Genomic DNA, 26690 nt, shown 5'->3' on the forward strand with positions numbered 1-26690 from the left:
AGTTAGTTTCAAGCCCTGGTCACTCCGACTCACACGCATTGCATTTCATATCTGTGAATGGACTTATTCTTCTGAATATGAAAATAATGAATTACTGGAAACAAAATAAGTAAAAAAATGTAATTGGGAATAAAAAATATTTAAAAAAGACCACTCAAAGGTGCAAAGTGGTCAGTGTGTACTGCATTCCTGAAATGGGATTAAATATTATTAAAGTAACCGCATCTCATGTGTCTATTTCCCCCTTTTATATTCATTTTCATTTTCATATTATGTTATTATTTTATTTATTAATTATACCTTCTTCTTTTTTTAGGGGGGGGGGTGCAATCCTCCTTTTGATTTTGGAGTGGGAGAGAGATATAGTTTATTTATGCGGGGAAATGACTTTTAATCGCCCACGTCTCTCCAACACGAGGCCAGCGTTTGGAAAAAGAAGTGGTCAGTCGTAGATTTAGTTGATGCCAAGTGGAATGCTTGTCGGAATTCAATAAAGATATTTTCCAACCTGCAGAAATTATAATTCTTCATCGGCTGCACCTTACCCGTTACCAACTGCAAACCAGAAAGGTCCTTTTCAGTTCAACACTTACTTGTAAAGATGTACTTTACGTTTCACAATGGGCAAGGGGAGACTTTCTGGAGTGTCATTAATGAACGATTACCCCAATATCCAACTGGACATTAATTATCTAACAAAGAGATTCATTCACATGCATCCGAAATAATCAATTGAACTCTTTTAGGGAAAATGTCAATTCATCAATGCTAGATCAAAACTTAATTTTAAATATTTAGGGGGGGTGTGTCAAAACTCCTGCAAGTTTATGCAATCCGACATCGATATTCATGTACACTGATTATTATTTTCAACATCATCAAATTTTGCTTTAAGGGGGAGGGGGTGTTGATAAAGACTAAGTGAATTAAGTTTTTTGTCAGATATTAAACATTTTTCAATGAACATTGTAAATATAAACGTTTGTCATATCTAATTCTTTTTTAAAGGATGTTTTAATCGGTAACTAACTTATAAAACTGCAAGCATACGATAAAAAATAAGTACACTGTACAAAACACATATCATGGTATCAACAACAGTCAACTCTGGTTCATCCTCTTTGAAAATCTATATTCGCGCCTGATATTATGGTCGAGATCAATCAAACAATATTTAATCCCATACATTTCAACACTTCTGTTTATCTTTTTTCTTTCTTTTTTATTATCATTCTTTCTTTCTTTCTTTTTTTGTTGTTGTTGTTTTTGTTTTTTGTTACAACAATGACAATTTTCAAAACAAACAGCACAGCAAAAACAATATGCGCATTTATTGCAGACAATATCGAACTTGCGATTACATATAAATTACGTACATTTTCTTCTATTTTTCATTTCAACAAACACTAAGAATAATTTATGTAACAACTTCCTTTTTATCTATATTGTTTTCTGTATTTTTAAATTCAGAAAAATATGTCCATTCACAAAAATACGATGCGTGTAATGAAAAAATAAATTGAAAAAGTTAGATTTGTGTGCGATTTACTAAAGTAAGGCATTTCATCCCTCTTGGGCCTCTAGCTGTTTTACAAAATGAGGTGACGCATGCGCTGAAGTCATTGTTTATCATGGAGGCGAATTTGACAGCGAAAGGCTGTTGTGTTTGAAATGACTACGATTACCGTTGCTTTCGTGTGGAATTGAATGGTTTCAATTGTATTCCCTTGCGGCAAAATCATTCATGAATTGATTTATGTAAGTTTTCGAACGATTCACATCAAATGTAAGCTGAAATAAATTCAAACCGAAGCGCGACTGATTTCCCACATACTTTATGAAGGCTTGGACAGAAACGAGGGGGATAGAAAGACCGAATATAAATAACCCCTTCGTTTCCACAGAAACGAATACAATACATGATTATATATTGTATCTAAAAGCCCTTGATTTTCTTTACTTTGTTTGACAGTCATGCCTAGCGCCACGTTTACGGTTTAAATGCGTGTTTGAATCTACTGATCTTCCATACAATCAGTAAGAGATAAATCACTGATGAATTGATTGATTGATTATTGTTTAACGTCCCTCTCGAGAATATTTCACTCATATGGAGACGTCACCACTGTCGGTGAAGGGCTGCGAAATTTAGGCCTATGCTCGGCGCTTATGGCCATTGAGCAGGGAGGGATCTTTATCGTGCCACACCTGCTGCGACACGGGACCTCGGATTTCAAAAACGGTAGGTCTCACAAACGTAAGTTGCGGGTTGTGAATTTATATATTGACCAAGAAACATACATGTATACATGCAATGTCAACTTTGTTTAAAGAAAACCTACAAATATTTAGAACTAATGAAGACCCTCCTGTTCTTGAACAGAATATCTTTTAAAAAATGCCTCCCTACATATACCCATCTGAAACTTTGATATCCTATTATGACCCCATCCTACCCCCGGAGGCCATGTCTTTATGCAGTTTGAATTTACATTCTTTAAGAAAGCTTTCACACAAGTTATATCTTTTCTGATGCAATGGTTCTTAAGAAGTTTTAAAGATGCCACCATATTTTCGTTATTCCTTTATTGTTTCCTTCTTTGAAATTGGTGTGTCCCTTCGTAAGAACAAATTTGAAAACACAATATCCAATAATGCTTTATGGTACATGTATATGGCAAGTTTCATTAATAGTTACCAAGTTGTTCTGAAAAAGAAGTAAACAATTGCCATGATTTAAGCAAACTTGAATCTGCATTACTTGCGGATGCTTGCTTATTGATATGACTAATCAAAGACCTGCTGTTCTTAAAAAAAAAAAAAATATTTTACAGTGTATATCTTCAAATTTCACCTAACCTGTTTCAGGAGTTATTGTTACATGTATTGCCAGCAAGATTATAATGATATGCTATATATTTGTTAAGAATACTGACTACTGAAAGCGTCTTAGCCTAATTGTGCAAGGCTGCCCATCAACTTCAGGAAAACAACAGGTGAGATTGGATTCAATGGTCTGTAATGATTTATAATTTCTGATTTTATTGATAAATATGATAATACAGGACAATTGTTCTAGTTTTATCACATATACCATTTTTCTGCTCAAACATAAACATTTTAAAATAGGTCGCCATTGAACATGGGGATTTTACCATTGACTAGATTATGAAACTTGCATTAACGACCGCAAATAAAAATGAGAAGATTGCCATTCCCTGATTTCAAGGAATCGTTAAATACATTTTCAATACAGACAGGATGTCGCCTCCAGAAGAAAAACGTATCAATGGTTAGTAAAAGAAACAAAAGAAAATTATCTCTAATCCAAAATATGCCTTGCTCAAATTCAGCCAGAAATGAATCGTTTTAAGGATGTACGGGACTGACGATTTTAAAATTACCGCGCAACTCCAAATGACGTAAATAAATCGTTCGCATCTCCAGTTTGATTCTGATTACATGTTAGATAATATCAACAATGCAATTGATTTTATAGATATATTTTACATAAACTAAGACAACAATATTATTAGATTCGAAATTTTACGACTTTAATTACTTTTCGGCAATGTAAACATAGTGAGACTTTTGACACATTGAAATGCTGGAAAAACGCGGATTTCAGTTAGCTAAAGCGATCCAGCGTTACAGCAATGTTTCTTTGGCCCAAAGAAGACGATGGAAAGCTGCCTCACCAAGACACCAGACGCCGGATCATCTGTATTCGCAGCCGCAGACTCATGACATCTGTTCAGGTTTGTCAATCACTGTTAACAGGTTAATAAATTAATACCCAATACGCACGTACGTCAAATAAGAAGAAAAATTTGTTCAAGTGCAAATCTTCCCAAAAATTCCATGAAAATCGATGCTTGAAAACAATATTGAAAAGAGGTATGAATTCACCGGCGCTTATTAAATTGTCAATGTCAGCTGATTGTTCATAGACTTTATAGATCTAGACCAAGTTAAATTATTTAGCGTAACCTACAAAATGTATGATACAAGGTTCTGCGTATGAATATGTTAAAATATTTGTCAAGTTTTTTTTATACATCTCTGTATTTTCTTGATGAGATTCGCATTGTCTTAACAATATTGGCAATTTCTTATATTCGTGTCTTACTTAGTTGGTGTGTCCTTGCATGTGTAGAGATTTACTTTCACAAAGGTAGAATAGAGAGTGAGTAGAGGAGAAAGTGAGATGAAACTTACACACAGTTGTTTATTTCCACGTAAAAGGATTATTGTTATATATAAGTGATTCTTTTCCTATAATACCAGTATATCATTGACCGTATTTGTTCTTAATCTATAGCTCATGTCCTAAACGTTTAGAAATAAAATAGATATTCAGAGTTTCTTCATACATTTTTTGACAAATTTATTAAATTGAATCATGAAATCGTGACACATTGCCAAAAATCTGCAAATACCGGAAACCTATTGTTTTTGGAATTGAAATATAATCGTTAAAAATCCACAAACAGAGATACACATGTAGGCAGTCATATTTCTTTTTTAAAGTGCTTAAATTTTTTGATATATTGAATTATAAAATTTGACTGAGGAAAATCATCAATGGATTGAAAGCTGACAAAGAAAAACATTGATTTTGAAACCTGCTTCAAAGGAAAAGTTCAATTAGATTCATGTTTTAATCAAAAAGTGTCAACCACAACACGCATAAGTAATTGAGCTGACATGAAATATTTCTCATTAATGATTAATCAAACTTGTACCAATATTTTTTGTTGAAACGATGATGACAAATAGAATCGACATTTTCAGGTTTTTCTAAGCAATATATTTTGTAAAATTACAGGAATTGATAATTTACCTACCAAGCTACCGTGATCTTAGTCATTTGAAAAGTACCAATGAAGATATTTATATAGAAAGGAAATCTATATAGTTTGGGATATATCATGGTTTCAGGATTGATCGTATTATTATCCCTGCCAATCATTTTAAAATTACATAGCATTAAAAACCTTTTAAGTACATTATTTGTTATCGCGTACTTTGTGTTTGATAAATATGAAAGTAAACTGATGGTGGTTAACTATACATCGAGTGAGGATGACTTGTTAACTTATGTAAATATTGACCAAACAATGGAGTATCTAAAATATGTCATGGAATATATACTTGAAACACTGAGCATTTATTGATATTATGAAGGTATGTTCATTTCTTTATTTGAAAGATTCCATTTAGCATGTCGGTCCGATTTTCCTCTCTCGTACACTGAAATAAACCTGCAAAAGCATAACACAACATCGCATACTTTTAGAGCCTTTTTATAACCGAATAAAATGTTATAAACTAATATACATGTACATGTACAAGGTAAATGCTGCTAGAATCGTCCTTTAAGTAAACTTTAGAACGTCAATGTAAAAGGTAAAATACCGAAATAGTGTTTTGAAAACGGTTAGATTCTAGCAGATAAGCGGTGAGTGTTTTACCGTTATTTTGGCCAGATAGACCGATGTTTAATTCCTGGGGCAGTCTTATACTTTTCCATTTCATGTTAAGGTACATTCATGATATATTTATAACAAACATGCAATTGTATCAAACCAATGCGTATACTTGCCATGTTGTTATGACAGAATTTCCCCCCCATGTAAACACCCAGAATAGTTTTCAAAGAAAAGGTGAAGATAACAAACAGTGAGCAATCCCATAACTGCAATAAGAATATAAAGTTACGATTTGGACAAGCATGGATCCCTGGACATTCCAGAAGTTGAATCAGGTATCTAAGAGTAGTATGCATCCCTTGTCGATCGGTTACCCCATCAGCCCTTTACCTTGATCAGGCAAACGGATTTATCCGTAGTCAACATCAGTATGTAAAGCATAGTCCAACAATTGGTATGAAACAGGGTCAGAGAGCATTCAACTTAATGTGTAATGGAAAACTAGATCGTTATAAGGACCATACAAGTTATAAAATGACGACTTTAAATGAGACTGTAGAAACCCCTATAACATAAACATGTTTGTCAGAAGCCTACCTCGATTTATAAACTAATCACACACAGAGCAAGAGCTGGCATATTGAACCAATTGAGGGATGTAAACACCATAATAATACGGGTTATAATGTTATATTGCTACATAAATATATAAATAAGTTGACGATGGAGAAACTGGAGTTAAAAAAAAAACTTGAGTCATTAGTTTGATTGGTTTTATATTGTTTAACGTCCCTCTCGAGAATATTTCACTCATATGGAGACGTCACCATTGCCGGTTAAGGGCTGCAAAATTTAGGCCTATGTTCCGCGCTTACGGCCTTTTTGCAGGGAGGGATCTTTATCGTGACACACCTGTTGTGACACGGAACCTCGGTTTTTTGCGGTCTCATCCGAAGGACCACCCCATTTAGTCGCCTCTTACGACAAGCAAGGGGTACTGAGGATATATTATAACCTGGATCCCCAGTGGATGAGCTGTTGGTTTGTAATTAACACCTATGTTGAATAAAAATCTAAGTACGAAGCAGATGTGGAAGACTTTGTGGTGTGTCTAATATTAGAGACACTGCCTGCAATTTTTCTTTGTTTGTCCTATTCCTAGCTTTGCATATTGAGCGATGAAGTACCCGTCATGGACCTTGTAATGTTTTTGTCGTCGAATAAGCTGATAATAAAAAAAGTAATGATTATAGTAAACAATCTAAATTTAACATTGTTGGCAATGCTGTCTTTGAAGAGAAAGAGAGCAGCTAGGGTTTACAAACTGGGCTGAAACAGCAAGAGCTGCACAAGACAGGAAAAACTGTAAAAGGCGTGCTAGAGGCCCTATTCTCCAGGAGGAAAGAAGGAACTAAATGAAGTAAGTCAAGTCTTTTAAGGAGAACGAGTGTCCGGTTTGGAAGGTTGTAATGCAAGGTGAAGATAACGAACAGATATCAATCTCATAACTCCTATAAGCAATACAAAATAGATAGTTGGGCAAACACGGACCCCTGGACACACCAGAGGTGGGATCAGGTGCCTAGGAGGAGTAAGCATCCCCTGTTGACCGGTCACACCCGCCGTGAGCCCTATATCCTGATCAGGTAAACGAAGTTATACGCAGTCAAAATCAGTGTGCCAAGAACGGCACTCCTTTATTGAGTTCAGCTTCGTCGTTGTTGCTAAGTGAATCACTGCGCGGCTCCGTTAACTTGTATTTTTCCGAATTGATGTACATTTTGATAATCGAAGGTTAGTACCTTTGTCTCTTGCATTAAATTATAAGGAATGACTGTAATTCTGGGGCAAATTATACGAGTACCCTTTTTTATAATCCTCGTCGAAATACGCACTGCATGCACATTCTACACATATTTTCTATCATGACAAACGTCACCTTAGATACAATATTTTGATAAATAGGTTAGGCTCCGTAGAAATAAGATTGAAAATGGTGACCTTTACAGCTAGAAGCTTCGTCGTTGTTGCTAAATGAATCATTGGGAGGGTCAGTTAACTTGTATTTTTCCGAGAAATCATATCTGCATTCTGTGTTATTCATAGATCTTCCTTTATGAGTTTACGCACATTCTATAATGAAGTAGGTACGTTTTTAGCCAAATTCTACCCAGCTTTTATAAGGGGGTGGAGTGTTATTTGGCGTTGCAGATATTTTGCTGTCTAATTTCTGAAAGAGTTGCTCATAGTAACTCTGAAAAGCGCATGGGAATCAACTCATCTATGCGCATGCGTAATCAAATAAAGTGAAGGCTATCAAGGTTATTTTTGGTGTTTTCATGGTTTTTGTATAGATAAACCATTGAAATTGAACACCCCTTCCCTCGCCGCCCGGGACAATTTTATATGGATTGAAAATTTACTAAATAACTGACAATTCTTCGTAGTTTCATCCCAGGCGATGATGGAAGAGGGGTTAAAATATCAGTTGAAAGATGCTAACAAAATCGCCATCGCCACGTAGTTTGCGTTGATAAAATGCACATTTCGAGGCATATGAAGAGGAAACGAGAATCATTTGGGTAGAAAATATATTTTCAAATAATATATGCTCGAATGGTTATTTATATAAAGAGTTGGACATTTATTAAAATCATCATCATAATAAAAATCCGGATAAATTCAAGCTAACCTTACAGACCGGAAGCCTTTGTTATTATGGTTATAGTGTAAGCAGAACGATGTATACAATTGTAGATATGACTAACCAACGATTCAAGAGAATTCATGTAACATACCAGGTAAACTAAATTTAAGTGGTATAGACCTATTAACAACAGACGACAATGATTTTACTTAGGCTAACATCCAACTAGGCGCGTATGTACATCAGTGATGTAAAATTTGATATATTTAAAATGCAACAATTAATTTGTCAAAAAGTATACTACATGTTCGGTAATTCACGAATATAAAATGTTACGTACAGTATCTATAAATGCATACAACGCGTACTGTTTTTCATAAAAATCCGAGAGGTACAGAGTGATGCAAAATCCATCTGCTGTTTAAGCCATTGGTTTTTTTTTTTTTCTGTTTTGTTCGGTTCAGTGTTCTACTATATCTGCAATGGTTACAAACATATTTCGTTGCTGTGGAACAATAATTCACTTTGACTTTTGAAAACAATAAACAAAAACAGGTTGTGTAGCTATTGAAGATAGGGATTAATATATTTCATACAAGGCACGTTTTACTTGCATTGGTCCTAGAAGAAATTAAAAATATGTCACTCGCTAGAATTATTTTTCAATGGTATAAATATGATGCCTGAAAGATATTTAGTTATATGTGCTATTCGTATTAGTAGCTATATATGTATTTTAATTGACAATGACTGAAATTAAAATAGATTATTAACGTAGATCGTTTTTCAAAATAGAGTGGGGGGGGGGGGGAGGGTTACTTCTCGAAAACATATTGACAAACACAAAAATAGGGATTTTGGTTGGTTTTATATCATGTATCCAATGTATCACTTGCATTTACATTTAAACTACCTTTGTCTACGAATATAAAATGCGCCCGGTGGTAGTGGGGGGCTGTACACAAAGTGAATCCACAACATATAGATATATACATACACAAATATAATATCGAGACTCACAGTATTGAGCATTCCGCCAAAATTCGGTTTCCTCCATTCAAGATGAATATACGATGTATGTACATGTACAATGCCTGTCTAAATTTATTGAAGATTTGTCAAAGAAAAGGAATTTCCTTAAAAGCAACGTATGGCTCAGTCGTACAGTCCCGGACACATTGACAATTTTTTGGTTGAGAAATCCTACCCTGATAGTAGTAAGTGAGAGTGTGTGTGAATATGTGTATGAGAGACAGTCCGTTTGAGGTGGGTATTGCTAAGACGCGGAACGGAAATGAATTTAACAATTAGAATGATTAATGTAGCTAAGATAACATGAATGGATTCTTTGCTATGATTGAAATCAAAAAGTTTGGAATTTGTTTACAAGCGGTAACACAATTGCATCTTAAACTTCTGCATGATAAATTGATTAAGCGAAGTTAAACGTTTGTATAAGAATTTACAAAGTGTTTTACAAGAATTTTGAAATGTCGGCATTGACAGATGTGTTAGCGATCAGCGACATCTGTGAGTAGAAAATGGAAAGAACACACGTAACGTGGCAAAACGTCATTAACGCACATCTACATGCTTTATATGTGTATACTTACAACAGGGAATGTTGTATGTATTTTAACACGACAATTTATGATTTTATCAAGTCAGCAAGTCAAACATCTGTTTGATACATTATTTCTTAGGTGACAGAGGCTTAGTGACCGCAGCACTCCAATCCTAAATAGGGAGAACTACTAGCAGTTTATTTATAAACTAAATACGTGTGTCTCTTTAAATATTCAGATTAATAATGAGATGACCTTTTAATTCCATTCAAGCATAAATTGTTTGTTAGTCTTTTAGCTATTCCATGTCTGTTAATTTCTCATACTATGGATCATAAACTTCACCTTAGTTTTTAATAGTTCTGTTTCAACCATTCGCTCCTGCTGTATCTCTTCGGGATCAAGACTAATGGGCAGGATACCGGAGAATGTAGGAACTTTCACATAAATTGATCCCAAATGAGGCAAACCTTTTAAACACACTGCACTCGTTCGCTTTAAAATTTGATGTGATAGATAAATGCATGCATGTATTATACCAGATGTAAAACTAGATTACGAATAAAACCAAGTTCGATTTCAGAAGGCTATGTTTGTTGAAAAAAATATTTTATATTTTGCAATGTTGTTTTCGGGGGGGGGGGGGTGTATTCATTGGATATGAAATTTGGACATTCAAGTGTCTTTCAGTAAATATGATTTTTTTAAATTGATATATGCTATGGTAAGTTACTGATATAGTATGAAGTATGAAAGGTGAAGACAACGAACAGAGTGATCAATCTCATAACTCCTATAAGCAATGCAAAATAGAGAAGTGGTGTATTTTGTGGATGACTTCCTGCTCTCTCTGTAATTTCTGCTTCCCTTGTTCATGATAAACCTTCTATTTTGCAAAATATTGTTCTCCTTATAACATCTTTCGTTTTCCGTTTCGTTTTCCGTTCCGCGTTATAGCAACGCCCGTTTAAGGTACGGTATTTTTACGAGAGAGAGAGAGAGAGAGAGAGAGAGAGAGAGAGAGAGAGGGGATCTTGACTTCTTTATACATGTATATATGTATTTACGATATAAATATATTTCATGCTTTGTTTGTTTTACGTGCCTTTTAGAACTTTTCACTCATTTGAGACGTCACCAGCTGAATGTGAAGTACCACATATTTAAATCTATGTTTAGCGCTCAGGGATGTACACATTGGATTTGTTTACGTGCCAACGCCTGTCGCCACACAGGACCTCCTTTTTTAAGGTCATGAAAAGCTGAAGGTATCGAATAGTGATCAATTTCATAATTCCTAAAAAGCAATACAAAATGAAGAGTAGGACAAACACGGACCCCTGGACACACCCGAGGTGGCATCAGGTGCCTCTCTGAAATCCCATGATTCTCACGTTTGTCGATGGAGCATATGTATGTCTACGTTTCAGGTTCGACATGGCCATGACATCAGCGGGGTTCGAACACACTATATCTCCCGGTTACGGAGCGAACGTTCTACAACTGATCTCTGCGACCATTTCATAATGTTATCTCCTATAAGTTGTATTTCTAGTTTCTCAGAAATACTGCCTTTTTCCCTGAGTATACCTAGAAAATGACATTTTGCTCCAAATACCACGCATATAATATTGAGTCTACATTATGGTGTTTTATTATATCGCGGGCGGGTTACACTTTATGCCTTAACTTCTCTGAACTACCAATATATGACGTCATAATGGAAAATGACGTCAAGTCACTGCAAAATTGAGCTGTTATGACGGGGAGAGTGTCAAAAACTTTAGACCTTATATCAAACTGCCTATAAGATGTCAGAACGCTATTGCAAAATTCATGTGTCTGAATTGTATTTTAATATCTTATATGTCCGAATATTTTAAGATAGTTTGTTTAATTACCCTTGATTGAAATTCAGCGTGTTTAAACTGCTTTCGAAAAATATACTTTCGAAATATATTATGTTTTATACCAGTGGTAAAAGGTAGAATTTATGATGTGTTTATAAAAGAGTCTAGCACATGCAATTTATGAGGATTCATCTGAGATCTTTTACGGAAATCGTAAGAGGAGTTTGTTCTCTACCCGAATCTTGCTTGGGAAAAATGTGTGATGGCTTTGTTTGAATACAGATTATCCTCAAAATGTGTAGGTAAGTGTGTCGGTAAGTTGAACTCTTCATGGAATATGTGTATTTTGTACGCAAGTAATACTACCATTTTCCCAAGCACATTTCGGGTACACAAGAATATGGTGAGTTCATTTATCAAACAAACAGTTAACATGTAATTGTTAAATGAGCTGCGCTAAAGCGATTTATGTGAAACACTTCAAACAATTATAAATGACCGTCACGTGATCAACGAAGTCATGTGATATCATAACAAATATGCTAATATATAGCTCAGAGAACCTTCTATATAAATTGTCTGTACTTAAGTATATAAATTACAAGTGAAAACCAAAACCCGACCTCGCAATGCAATGTATGTTTTGATCGAATTTCAAACTCCGGAAAGTCTTAACATAGCTGCTATCAAAGTTCATGGAATATTGTGTATGCCAATTAAAACAAACACAAATGAAATCCAGTGTGTTCCCATTCGTGAAAAACTACATTGGTGATAACCCAAACTTCTTATAAAATTCAATGATTTGAATATAAGCTACCTTTGATGTCGTATCTTTTTTTCGAATGCACGCAAGACTCTAACAAATATAAACATAATTTTCCTTTAATTCCGCCACAATAAAGGAATTGGAGACATAAATGAGAAATCGCTGTCACCGGTATATAAATGTTTCTTTGATTTGGTGTTCGGACCATTATATTTCTGTACCAAAATAGCTTTCCGCGAAATTATGATTTTGTAAAATAAGCAATAAATGTGTAACTCCCAACAAAGTCGCATTTTAATGTACATGCCATTTTTCAATGTATCACCCATGTAACTCCACTTTTGAGCTTGACCTCCTGAAGTAGTAAATATGAAATTGTAATTGGAATATTTCTTAGTAATTTTAAGTCTATGGAAACCAAGAAAATTAATGTATCTTTTAATAATTATCATTACATGTAACAGTCATGGGTTTGTTCTTTATTGACTATTGCTTAGTTTTGTGTAACAATATGGCGTTTACTACTGTATTAATTCATTATGTTCCTATTAACTGTTTTTTTTTTTTTTTTGTTTTTTTTTTTTACATTTTGTACAAAATTTGGAAGAGTCGCTCGGATTACCCAAGTGTCACTTAAAAACCCATGACAGTACTGGTAAACAATATGAATTATAGAGGTCACTTGTGTTTTTCACACCTTCGCCCGATAATTTCCCAACTGGCTAGTTGGTCAGTCCAGTTGCACACCTGACCGACTTTGATCACCACTGGGCAAAATTTTTCTCGTATTGAAAAAGTGGCCGTTATTATCTAAAGGTAAATTACACACGCCTATTAACAAAAGTACTTTAAAATGGCTTTTAGGGGTGGTCGGTTTTGTAGACGACTTTCTTTCCAAGGAAATGTTAAGGTTTCTGCTGGGACTTTGAAAATTGGCCGATATTCAGGAAGAACCGGTTTTTTGAGGGGCCGATTTGGAGACATTTCACTGTATTTTCACTATATCAATCATGTAACTCCACCTTTGAGCCTGGACTCCTGACCTCCTGACCTAGAAATGAATCAAGGTTGAAACATCCATGCGCAATATATAGTTACAGACCTGGCGTTTTGTGAGAAGTTCAAGGTAGTAAATATAGTTTGAAATTCATTGCATTTTGACAGGGGATGCTTACTCCTCTTACGCACCTGATCCCACCAGTGGTATATCCAAGGGTCCATGTTTGCCCAACTCTCAATTTACAATTTAATTCTTAACACAATTAAACAGTTTCTAGTGTTTAGCACAAATTATTTTGTTTTTAAACATGCTATTTTCTATTAAGCACTCTTTTACGTAAAAAAAAAAACCATGGCGCGATCCTTGTTTACATAACAATGGATTGTGAGTTCCGTATCTCACTTGTAACTCAAAAATTTATATTTAAATTCTGGTTGAATTCAGAAATACCTTAGTTAAACATTGTAAACAACAAAATAAAATAGAAAAAATAAATTTTCGGCTCAATCGTGTCCATGCTCATTTAAAGAAAACATTAGAGAAATTTGATGGTTACTACAGTTTATAATGATGTAAAACTTCTACGGTACCAATTTTGATGCACCAGATGCGCATTTCAACAAATCATGTCTCTTCAGTAATGCTCAAGCCGAAATTGTGGAAATTCGAAATGACAAAAAAACTTGGAACAGCTAAAAGGAAAATTAGAGTGACAAAAAACTGGAGCCAAATTCGTCCAATGATCAGAGCTATGCATGAGGGAGATATCATCCTTAATTTTGAAATGAATTTCTAAATTTTATAACAGCAATTAAATATACATCCGTATTTTCAAGCTAGTAACGAAGTACTTAGCTACTGGGCTGTAGAGACCCTCGGTGACTAGCAGTCCACCAGCAGAGACCTCGACCCAGGGGTCATAATGTAAAACTTCTACGGTACGAATTTGAATGCACCAGATGCGCATTTCGACAAATAATGTCTCTTCAGTGATGCTCAAGCCGAAATTGTGGAAATTCGAAATGACAAAAAAACTTGTAAGAGCTAAAAGAAAAATTAGAGTGCCAAACAAACTGGAGTCAAATTCGTCGAAGGATCAAAGCTATGCATGAGCGAGATATCATCCTTAATTTCGAAATGAAATTCGAAATTTTATTCCAGCAATTAAGTATACATCCACATTTTCAAGCTAGTAACGAAGTACTTAACTACTGGGCTGTAGAAACCCTCGGGGACTAACAGTCCACCAGCAGATGCCTCGACCCAGGGGTCATAATGTAAAACTTCGTGTTCAGAATTAAATTGTAAATTGAGATCTGGGCAAGCACGGACCCCTGGATATACCACTGGTGGGAACAGGTGTGTAAGAGGAGAAAGCATACCCTGTCAAAATGCAATGAATTTCGAACTATTACTTTACTCCTTGAACTTCTCACGAAACGCTAGGTATGTAACTATATATGGCGCATGAATGTCTCAACCTTGTAGAACTTCTTGATCTAATTTCAAATGCAGATATTGTTTGACGTGTATCATACCAATACCTAGACGTTTATATAATTATATTGAGTTTTGACTACGGATTAGTCTACTTGCCCGATCAATATATAGGACCAACAATGGGTGTGACCAGTCAACAGGGATGTTTTCTCTTCCTAGGCACACCGTCTCATCTCTGGTATATCAAAGTGTCCGTATTTGCCATTCTCTTAATTTTGTACTCTTTATGTGATTTGTGATATGGACACTTGTTCATTATCTCCACCTGTTCATAACGTTTGTATAAACATGAGCGACATACAGGGCTATGAAATGATATGTAAGAGAGATACTTACAGTGAACTGTTACTTTTAACTCTGAAGAAAAAGAAGTTTTTCCTGCAACACCAGATGCTTGACATTTATACGTCCCTGAGTGTATTTTGGCGATCCGATTGATTTTCAAATCTTTATTTTTGCCATTCGATTCTATAGTCTTGCCATCTTTATACCATGTAATGTTACACGGAGGACTGCAGTCTGCTGTACACGTGAGTACCGGACTTGTCTTCTCTGTTATATTCACTGCAATGGGTGCCTCATTTCCTTTATACGTCAGTCTGGCATTGCGTGGTCCATCTATAGAAATATAAAGTTCTAGGTACAAACGTTTAGTATGGGCTTCAGTGCTTCGAATCTGTGTTTCAATACTTACAGTGAACTGTTATTTTTAATACGGAAGAAGAAAGTTGTACTGCAACACCAGAAGCTTGACATTTATATGTTCCTGATGGTTTTTTGGTGACCTCATTGGTTTTCAGAACTTTATTTCTACCATAGGAGGCAGGTTACTGACAAACAAGTTGATGTTGTAGGGGTTTCAAAAGCATCGTTTATAGTCAGCATTTCGCAAACTTTATGGTCGTTATAATGATATAGTTTATCAATTCAACCTACGATTGGATTAAATGCTGTTTGACATGTTTCATTGCAATTGTAAGGCTGTTGTTGGCACATTGATTATGGCAACAGACTACGCTGTTTACCTGATGAAGACAAAAGGGGCACGGCGGCGGGTGCGTTCGGTTGACAGGATATGCATATTCATTCTAGGCACATAATCCCACCTCTGGTATGTGAAGGGGTCCGTGTTTGTACAACTCTTTAGTTTGTATTCATTGTGGGGTTTATGAGATTAATCACTGTTCGTTATATTCACCTTTCATATTCATTACTTATAGTTATGTATCCCCTTCCCAGAAGGGAGACATAATGCTTTAGTGTGAATTCTTCTGTTTCCGCTTCTCATACAAAGTTTGTTCCGGGCAGAACGTTTTTCTTTGGACATAGGCCTTGATATTTGGTATGTGGGTATACCATGACAAAACAGTGTGTCGCGTACCATTTTGATGACTTTTGACCTAGACATTTATGTAAAGGTCAAATAATAGAATTAATTGGACATTTTTGTTGTCCAGACCATAACTTTTGTGTCTTTTGATACACATGTTAGTCCCAGAGGGTTTCTACATCCCAGTAGCTAAGTACTTCGCTACTAGCTTGGAAACACGGATGTAGATGTTTATTTAATTGCTGTGATAAAATTTAGAAATCCATTTGAAAATTAAGGATTATCTCCCTCATGCATAGCTCTTATCCTTAGACGAATTTGACTCCACTTTTTGGCACTCTGCTTTTCCCTAAAATAGCTCTAGCAAGTTTATTGTTATTTCGGATTTCAAACGTTTCGGTTGAGAATCACTGAAGAAACTTTATTTGTCGAAATGCACATCTGGTATATCAAAATTGGTACCGTGAAAGGTGAAAATAATGAACAGTGATCAATCTCATAACTCCTACAAGCAATACAAAATAGATAGTTGGGCAAACACGAACCCTTGGACACAGGGTTATAATAACAACTAAGTGAATAAACGTGAAATTCTTCAATTGCTATCAAACCACTGCATTTAAATGCTATCTTTGAAAGAAAGGAATCACTACAACCATTTTAAAGGAAAATATAATTGATTAAATTATGCAAGTTGCCGAGGGAAATAAACCTAGGGAATATATTGAGGATATCGGTAAAACTTTACGCCTTACATCCAATGATACGCGTCTAAATTCTCCTTTTCCCTTCCATCTAATTTACACCCAGGTACTAAGCACCAATGGTGACTTAGATTATCATCGTGGGACAGCACCATCTATATCGATGGCAACTTTGCCCTACAATTGGTTATTTTCACGCGACCCTGGTGTATAAACGTCAAATATTATCGGTCGTTCCGGCACATCCCGAAAGTTCGGTAATGGCAATTGCCCTAATCGAAACACGTTTAGCAGCGATATACGTGTATATGTGAAATTTTGGCAGTAAGTTGATGAGAGACAACAAATATTTAAAACAGAAAATAGTCAATTTTCCGGAGTCCATCCCTTATCAATTTCCTATTTTAGCGAAAATTGTAAGTGAAAAATGTTATCATATTCTGATAAGTTGATGTTACAGGAGTTTCGTACAATCCCGTTTAAAGGGGGCATGGACACGATTTGAGCTGACGTTTTTCAAATTTTATTTTTCCAGTTTTAAAGTTCAAAATGCTTAAGTAGAATATTTATAATAGTCAGCAAGATATTGAACATCAGTTGTCGAGGTGTATTGGAGATGCAGAGCTCGTAATTCTTTGTTATGTAAACATGCCCCGTGTTTGGACTTTGTTTACTTATGTTAAACAGACAACTGAACGTTCCTTAAAAGACGAGTTTTCATTCTATAATTTAATTTTGAACACAACTAATTAATTTCCGGTGTTTAGAACAAATTATTTTGTTTTTAAACATGCTATTCTTTTTATCAAGCAATCTTTATATAACCAAAACCATGGCACAAGCCTTGTTTACATAAAAAAGAATTACGAGCTCTGTATACCACTTGTAACTCAAAAATTGATATTCAAATTCTGGTTGACTATCAGAAATACCTTAGTTAAGCATTGTAAACTATAAAAATAGAAAAATAAAATGTTCGGCTCAATCGTGTCCATGCCCCTTTAAAGTAAACATTCGGGGAATTTGATGGTTGCTAAAGTTTATAGTGATCTAATTTGCAAATGCAGATATTGCCTGACGTGTACCATACCAATACCTAGACGTTTATATAATTATATTGAGTTTTGACTACGGATTAGTCTACTTGCCCGATCAATATATAGGACCAACAATGGGTGTGACCAGTCCACAGGGATGTTTACTCTTCCTAGGCACATCGTCTCATGTCTGGTATATCAAAGTGTCCGTATTTGCCATTCTCTTAATTTTGTACTCTTTATGTGATTTGTGATATGGACACTTGTTCATTATCTTCACCTGTTCATAACGTTTGTATAAACATGAGCGACATACAGGGTTATGAAATGATATGTAAGAGAGATACTTACAGTGAACTGTTACTTTTAACTCTGAAGAAAAAGATTTTTTTCCTGCAACACCAGATGCTTGACACTTATACGTCCCTGAGTGTGTTTTGACGATCCGATTGATTTTCAAATCTTTATTTTTGCCATTCGATTCTATAGTCTTGCCATCTTTATACCATGTAATGTTACACGGAGGACTGCAGTCTGCTGTACACGTGAATACCGGACTTGTCTTCTCTGTTATATTCACTGCAATGGGTGCCTCATTTCCTTTATACGTCAGTCTGGCATTGCATGGCCCATCTATAGAAATATAAAGTTCTAGGTACAAACGTTTAGTGTGGGCTTCAGTGCTTCGAATCTGTGTTTCAATACTTACAGTGAACTGTTATTTTTAATACGGAAGAAGAAAGTTGTACTGCAACACCAGAAGCTTGACATTTATATGTTCCTGATGGTTTTTTGGTGACCTCATTGGTTTTCAGAACTTTATTTCTACCATAGGAGGCAGGTTACTGACAAACAAGTTGATGTTGTAGGGGTTTCAAAAGCATCGTTTATAGTCAGCATTTCGCAAACTTTATGGTCGTTATAATGATATAGTTTATCAATTCAACCTACGATTGGATTAAATGCTGTTTGACATGTTTCATTGCAATTGTAAGGCTGTTGTTGGCACATTGATTATGGCAACAGACTACGCTGTTTACCTGATGAAGACAAAAGGGGCACGGCGGCGGGTGCGTTCGGTTGACAGGATATGCATATTCATTCTAGGCACATAATCCCACCTCTGGTATGTGAAGGGGTCCGTGTTTGTACAACTCTTTAGTTTGTATTCATTGTGGGGTTTATGAGATTAATCACTGTTCGTTATATTCACCTTTCATATTCATTACTTATAGTTATGTATCCCCTTCCCAGAAGGGAGACATAATGCTTTAGTGTGAATTCTTCTGTTTCCGCTTCTCATACAAAGTTTGTTCCGGGCAGAACGTTTTTCTTTGGACATAGGCCTTGATATTTGGTATGTGGGTATACCATGACAAAACAGTGTGTCGCGTACCATTTTGATGACTTTTGACCTAGACATTTATGTAAAGGTCAAATAATAGAATTAATTGGACATTTTTGTTGTCCAGACCATAACTTTTGTGTCTTTTGATACACATGTTAGTCCCAGAGGGTTTCTACATCCCAGTAGCTAAGTACTTCGCTACTAGCTTGGAAACACGGATGTAGATGTTTATTTAATTGCTGTGATAAAATTTAGAAATCCATTTGAAAATTAAGGATTATCTCCCTCATTCATAGCTCTTATCCTTAGACGAATTTGACTCCACTTTTTGGCACTCTGCTTTTCCCTAAAATAGCTCTAGCAAGTTTATTGTTATTTCGGATTTCAAACGCTTCGGTTGAGAATCACTGAAGAAACTTTATTTGTCGAAATGCACATCTGGTATATCAAAATTGGTACTGTGAAAGGTGAAAATAATGAACAGTGATCAATCTCATAACTCCTACAAGCAATACAAAATAGATAGTTGGGCAAACACGAACCCTTGGACACAGGGTTATAATAACAACTAAGTGAATAAACGTGAAATTCTTCAATTGCTATCAAACCACTGCATTTAAATGCTATCTTTGAAAGAAAGGAATCACTACAACCATTTTAAAGGAAAATATAATTGATTAAATTATGCAAGTTGCCGAGGGAAATAAACCTAGGGAATATCTTGAGGATATCGGTAAAACTTTACGCCTTACATCCAATGATACGCGTCTAAATTCTCCTTTTCCCTTCCATCTAATTTACACCCAGGTACTAAGCACCAATGGCGACTTAGATTATCATCGTGGGACAGCACCATCTGTATCGATGGCAACTTTGCCCTACAATTGGTTATTTTCACGCGACCCTGGTGTATAAACGTCAAATATTATCGGTCGTTCCGGCACATCCGGAAAGTTTTGTGTTGTCAATTGCGCTACTCGAAAACACGGTTCACATGTATATGTGAAATTTTGGCAGTAAGTTGATGAGAGGCAACAAATATTTAAAACAGAAAATAGTCAATTTTCCGGAGTCCATCCCTTATCAATTTCCTATTTTAGCGAAAATTGTAAGTGAAAAATGTTATCATATTCTGATAAGTTGATGTTACAGGAGTTTCTTGGACACAATTTGAGCTGAAATTTTTGAAATTTTATTTTTCCAGTTTTAAAGTTCAAAATGCTTAAGTAAAATACTTATAATGGTCAGCAAAATATTGAATATCAGTTGTCGAGGTGTATTGGAGATACAGAGCTCGTAATTCTTTGTTATGTAAACATGCCCCGTGTTTGGACTTTGTTTACTTATGTTAAACAGACAACTGAACGTTCCTTAAAAGACGAGTTTTCATTCTATAATTTAATTTTGAACACAACTAATTAATTTCCGGTGTTTAGAACAAATTATTTTGTTTTTAAACATGCTATTCTTTTTTATCAAGCAATCTTTATATAAACAAAACCATGGCACAAGCCTTGTTTACATAACAAAGAATTACGAGCTCTGTATACCACTTGTAACTCAAAAATTGATATTCAAATTCTAGTTGACTATCAGAAATACCTTAGTTAACGTAGTTCCACACTCCTGTGACGTCATAGGATTTTGCAAAGTCAATGATTTAATGATAGGAAGATAAATTTTGTTGGAATCTTTTTCAATAGTTATTGTAAAAAATCTTGTTAGCTATAAAATATTTCAAAATTCTTAGTTATATTTGAATAGTCAATGATATGTTTCAAAATATTGAATCCAAGGACAATAACCCTGTTTTCATTCAATTATTTATCAAGTCCATAATGCGATAGATTTCCTTTATTTTTGACAAACATTTTACCAAGGTGATAAGTAATCATTATCTGTGTCTTTTCATGAAATTACATAAAATTTTAATCCCAAGTGATTTTAAGTAGCTCAGCTGTATGGTACCAAACTTCAGTTTTTGATGGGGGGTATACATAACCAGGAAGCTATAGATTTGAAATAATTCAGGAAAGTTATGGATTTTTTCCCATAAATAACTATAACAAATGTAACTTTACTAATATAAACAGACGAAAAGATATGTAAATCATACTATAAGAAAATGCGTCCACATTTGTTTGTTTTTTAACATTTTTGAGAATAATGCTAATTCAATAATTTTGCACATATCATTCTAAAACTTGATGAACATATTGAAAATGACATGTGTTTTAGTTATTGACATGTTTCCCAATAAATAAATGCAATTCAAAACATATTTTGTTGTTTTTATATTACGATAACAACAATTAACTGTTTCCAATGAATTTCATAAAAATCTACATCGGGGTACATGACTTTAGTGGTGTATGTAATGAAAATTAATATGGAGATCCTTAACTGTTTTGCCTTTTTTCATTACTCTGAATGCTATTTTATTGATTCCAAACGAAAAAATGCTACCTAAACCCCAAAAACCTAGGACTAAAGACCCACCTTAATATGTCTAGTGTGGGATTTTGATATTCCTTTTATTCTTTTAACCCATTCTGACAATGTATCATGTTCTTCTTTTTCATATTTAGCCTATCGTCTGCTATAATCTTCGACAGAACTCATAATAAAGATGAAGTTATGTCGCCAATTGAAAGACTGATGTTCTCTGTATTTAGGATCTTTTAGAATACTTTTATTTGCTGTCCTCATATTCAACTATATCAACATCACCAGTAATGACATGTCCAGTTGGACTATAGTTGAAGATGAAGCACAGGAACACGTAGGTAGATTTAGTATCAGATGGTCTATATCTAGGGTCCACAAAGTATGTTTAGAATTAAAAAGTTTGGATGTGATAGTAGAAGTATATTTGTAGGAAATACAGGATGTAGATTGGAACTTGAAATAAGTTGGAATACACAACTGAACCCTTTTGTGACGAAGAATGTTGCTTATGTGGACGGTATCTATTTCTGGGTTTGTAAATTTGAGCTTAAGGTACTGGTGTGGTGGCATGCTTTGGTGAATTAAAATGCATGAAAAGAAGTTGGTACCACCATTGTCTATTTGAAATATGTGCCCCGATATTATTTTATTAAGTGAACTCTTAGTTTCTCCCACATATAATTCCGTGGGGATCCGGGTTAGAATAGGTCCTCAGTACCCCCTTGCTTTTTGTAAGAGGCCACTAAATGGGACGGTCCTTCGGATGAGACCGCAAAAACCGAGGTCCTGTGTCAAAGCAGGCGTGGCATGATGAAGATCTCCCTGCTCAATGGCCATAAGCGCCGAACATAGGCTTAAATTTTGCAGCCCTTCACCGGCAGTGGTGACGTTTCCATATAAGTGAAATATTCTCGAGAGGGACGTTAAACAATATGCAATCAATCAATCTCCCACATTAAATTAACAGGGGATGCTTACTCCTCCTAGGCACCTGATCCCGCCTCTGGTGTGTCCAGGGGTCCGTGTTTGCCCAACTATCAATTTTGTATTGCTTGTAGGAGTTATGAGATTGATCACTGTTCGTTATCTTCACCTTTCATTAAGCCACATAAATTACACTCAAATAGCGTAGACAACATTAGACGATTGATAAGTCAAATTATCAAAAGTGTGGAACAGAAACTACGTTCAGTGAGATTACTATAAAATGAATTTCTAGTGATCAGTATATCACAAGTTTTACAATTTATACAGCTGTTGGGAAATGAACAATTGTAATATAGAAAAGACAAAAACATGAAAAATCAAATATATGTTGTTGATTGAATGACATGATACCACAATGGGACTAAACTATGACATAGTGCGACACTTTTGCCATATATATTTACTAAGCATTAATATAATCAGTTTCTTATATAATTAAATATCACAAAATTGGCACCAAATTTCAAACAACAGAAAAGCTTGCACACTACACGTACAACCTCCAGCCACAATTTGTCCCGACTGGTGTACCGGCACCCATAGATTGTAAGGATTTGATTTCTGTCTCGTTACCGGAATGCAGTCTGATTTAATGGTAACTATTCTGAGTATTTATGACATTTGCACACTTTTAATATAGCTCGAAGTGAATAATCTGAAACCATTTTCGTTCTTGTAAGACTGTATACAGGTTACTGTGGGTAAGTAATAGATATCGCAAATTTGAACGTCTGACTGAGAATTGAGACACTTATTCCATGTGATGGAATTACTATATTTAATCCCGATTTTTTTCGCTTTTAATGATTTTGTATTCAGATGAATGATCAGTGGCGGATCCAGGATTTCCAAATGGGGAGGGGGAGTGAAGGAAATACTTCTAATAAAATATCAAGCCATTTTGGATGACAAGTCAGTTTTTAATCGCCTTATTTCTTACATTTGTGCGAAGGAGGGGTGTATGTGTTTTGGACAGCCTCCCCAACTAAATTCACCAATGACGTAGTGTTTCCCAAGTTCTTGTACTTACTGGACGATTGGTTCAATATCACTGGATCGAATCACATTTTACCAGGCAAAACATGCATTTGTTGAGGAAGTAATTTCCCAGGCAGAAAACAAGCCCAAGGACAAGTGGGACAAACTTAGCGAATTCTTACCATCCAAGAAAACGAATACAAACTGTACATTTCTGAAGGACAATAACGTGATTGTTAAAGATACAGAGGATATTGCCGAATGTTTTAACAATTACTTTTGTAACATTGGTCATGAGCTAGGAAAACATGTTGATGACACTTTACCTACTGTTGAAGAACAAATACCTAAAACTTCTTATACAATACCAGGTATAACTGCAGAATTTATTGAAAATGAGATAACATGTATGTCTGCATCAAAGGCAACAGGTTTGGATGGTATCTCTGTCAAACTTCTAAAACTTTCATCAAACAGTGTATGTGATATTCTTGCATATATTTTCAACTATTCTATATCTTCATGTACTTGTGCAGATGACTGGAAAAGGGCACGTGTTATACCACTTTTTAAATCAGGGGATGAATGTCTAGTTAATAATTATCGGCCTGTACCCATTTTACCCTGTGTTAGCAACATTTTAGAAAGGCATGTTTTTAATTCATTTTATGAGTATTTATCAGTAAATTCTCTAATTACAGATTGTCAGTCTGGTTTTAGACCAAAACACTCATGTGAAAGTACTCTTATTTCTCTAGTAGATAGATAGCTTAAAAATATTGATAAAGGTAAACTTACTGGTGTACTTTTATAGACTTACGGAAAGCATTTGACACTGTCAATCACAAGGTTTTATTACACAAACTCAAGTCATTTGGCATATGCAATGATACTTTTGAATGGTTTAAATCATATCTAACAAATCGCACACAGAGAGTTATTTGGAAAGGCAATTCATCGGATGAAAAAAATGCAACCATTTGAGTTCCGCAAGACTCTATTTTAGGCCCATTGTTTTTTATCCTGTACATGTAAATTAATGACTATCCACAAGCACTGAAACATTCTCATGTAAATATGTATGCAGATGATACTTCACAAGATGTAACAGTACATCAGTGGAAAATATTGAGTAAAAGATGTGTGAAGTTCTTCAGCGCAATATAATGTGGATTAAGGAAAATAAATTAAGCCTAAACCTGTCTAAAATTCAATGTATGCTTATTGGATCGGCACAAAAAATATCAAAGTATCGAAAATCAAATTTAGTGATAAATAACCATGTCATAAAATGTGTTCAGGAGTCAAAATTACTTGGTATTATTACTGATGAAACTTTGTCCTGGAAAAGTCATATAAAATCACTTATGAACAAGATTTCCATGAGAATTGACATTTTAAGAAGAATAAGATATTTTATGTCAAACGATGTGCTGCTGAAGATTTTTAATACTATGATTTTTCCACATTTTACATATTGTTGTACTATATGGAGCAATCCAAGAAATGCTGAAAATGTGAATAAGCTTTTTATATTGCAAAAACGAGCTGCAAGGGTAATTCTTAACATCAGAAATTTTGAAACACCATCTAATGTCATGTTTACAGAACTTAACTGGTTGCCTCTATCAGATTACTTTGTCTATAGAAAAGTAATTCTTGTGTATAAAGTTTTACATGGTTTAATGCCAGATTATTTAAATGTTTTTGAATATGTATCAAAAGTCAGTCAGAGGCAAACTAGAACACAGCGGGATTAAGGTGTCCCGAGTAAAATAACAAACAATAACAGCATATTCATATAAAAGTAAAATTCTTTCAAGCGTCGCATATTTTTAGTAAAAATCGTTTGTCAATACATTAACAAACATCGTATCACGTAGGGAAATCCTTTGCTTACCTATTACGTCGTCATACATGTGACGTAGAGCTATTTTTATCCGCTAGACTTTTAGTTGTTTATCACCTCGTTCCAGGTGAAAGATGCACTCAAATCATTTGGAGCTTGGGCTTGATATGTCGACATTAATATGGTAAATTTAAAGAGTGATACGGATAGGTACAATATCCTCTCAAATATAGCAATTTCCATAATCTCAACTCAAATGTTGGGCATTTTCCACATTCACATCCATATCGTATCTAAACAAGGCAAAGTATTGTACCTTCCGTATCAAAATCCTAAATCTTCAACTAGTTACCTTTCTGAATATGCCTAGGTCGAAATAAAATGTCATCATCTTTCACCTGCAACGAGTCGATATGTACATGCGTTGGTTTTCTTTATTCTAAATGACTATACACATCGGGGGCGATATCAAGGTCACAAAGTGATGTAAAATTTACTTTACAGTCTTTCGTTCACATATTATATATAAATACAGTGGAGCATCGGTAATCCGGACGCCATTAATCCGGACGCTTCACCTTCCGGACGATTTTTCTATGGAACGGAATTTTTATACATTATTTTGCATCATTAATCCGGAAATTCGCGTTCCGGATCCGGACGGTCACTTTTTACTACAAAACGTTATAATGAATTGAAAATTGTACCGTTAATCCGGACGGTAATTTGGTTTAGGGAAGGTCTGTGTCGGACAATTTTAGCAAGGTGTAAATTATAAAGAAAACAAGCCAAACTGTCTAATTGAAGCGATTACCTGTACCCTGTCAACACCTCCCTCCAATTAGGTGGTGTGTGATGATAAGTCCGTTAGATAGCACGTGCTGATCGAGACATTGTATTGTCAATTTTCGCACATAATATCTTCATTGCGTGTAGTGTTGAATTTTGTAAATAAATCTGTAGCATATTATTTTATAGTCTTGATCAATACCCTAATAGTATTAATAAATTAAACATCATGCCGTAATGATAATTTTTTTAACTGCTACACGTATCAGTTGTACTGATTCGTAAATTGATATCGGCTTATTCAAATCTAAAGAGTGTATGTAGATTATACTTCTAGATTCTGGATTTTATTCTGTTGATTGGCGTGAAATATACATGTATGTTCATGCACATGTATATATAGTATGATTTTTTAACGTTTAGAATGTCACTCATGTAGAATGTACGTGTGTACGAT

General features: G+C 34.9%; 1 protein-coding gene across 4 annotated transcripts in view; it reads right to left on the reverse strand.

Moving 5' to 3' along the window:
* LOC125679647 (hemicentin-1-like) overlaps positions 1-26690 on the reverse strand; it is an 80767-nt gene that overhangs the window by 42351 nt on the left and 11726 nt on the right. For all 4 annotated transcript variants that reach the window (XM_056156191.1, XM_056156192.1, XM_056156189.1 and 1 more), the window contains exons 3-4: positions 18186-18467; positions 15100-15381 (exon numbers count right to left, since the gene is read on the reverse strand). In XM_056156191.1, coding sequence (XP_056012166.1) covers positions 15100-15381; positions 18186-18467 — 564 coding nt within the window. The remainder of the gene's footprint in view (positions 1-15099; positions 15382-18185; positions 18468-26690) is intronic.

Source organism: Ostrea edulis, chromosome 2 (genome assembly GCF_947568905.1).
Source record: "Ostrea edulis chromosome 2, xbOstEdul1.1, whole genome shotgun sequence".
NCBI lineage: Eukaryota > Metazoa > Mollusca > Bivalvia > Ostreida > Ostreidae > Ostrea > Ostrea edulis.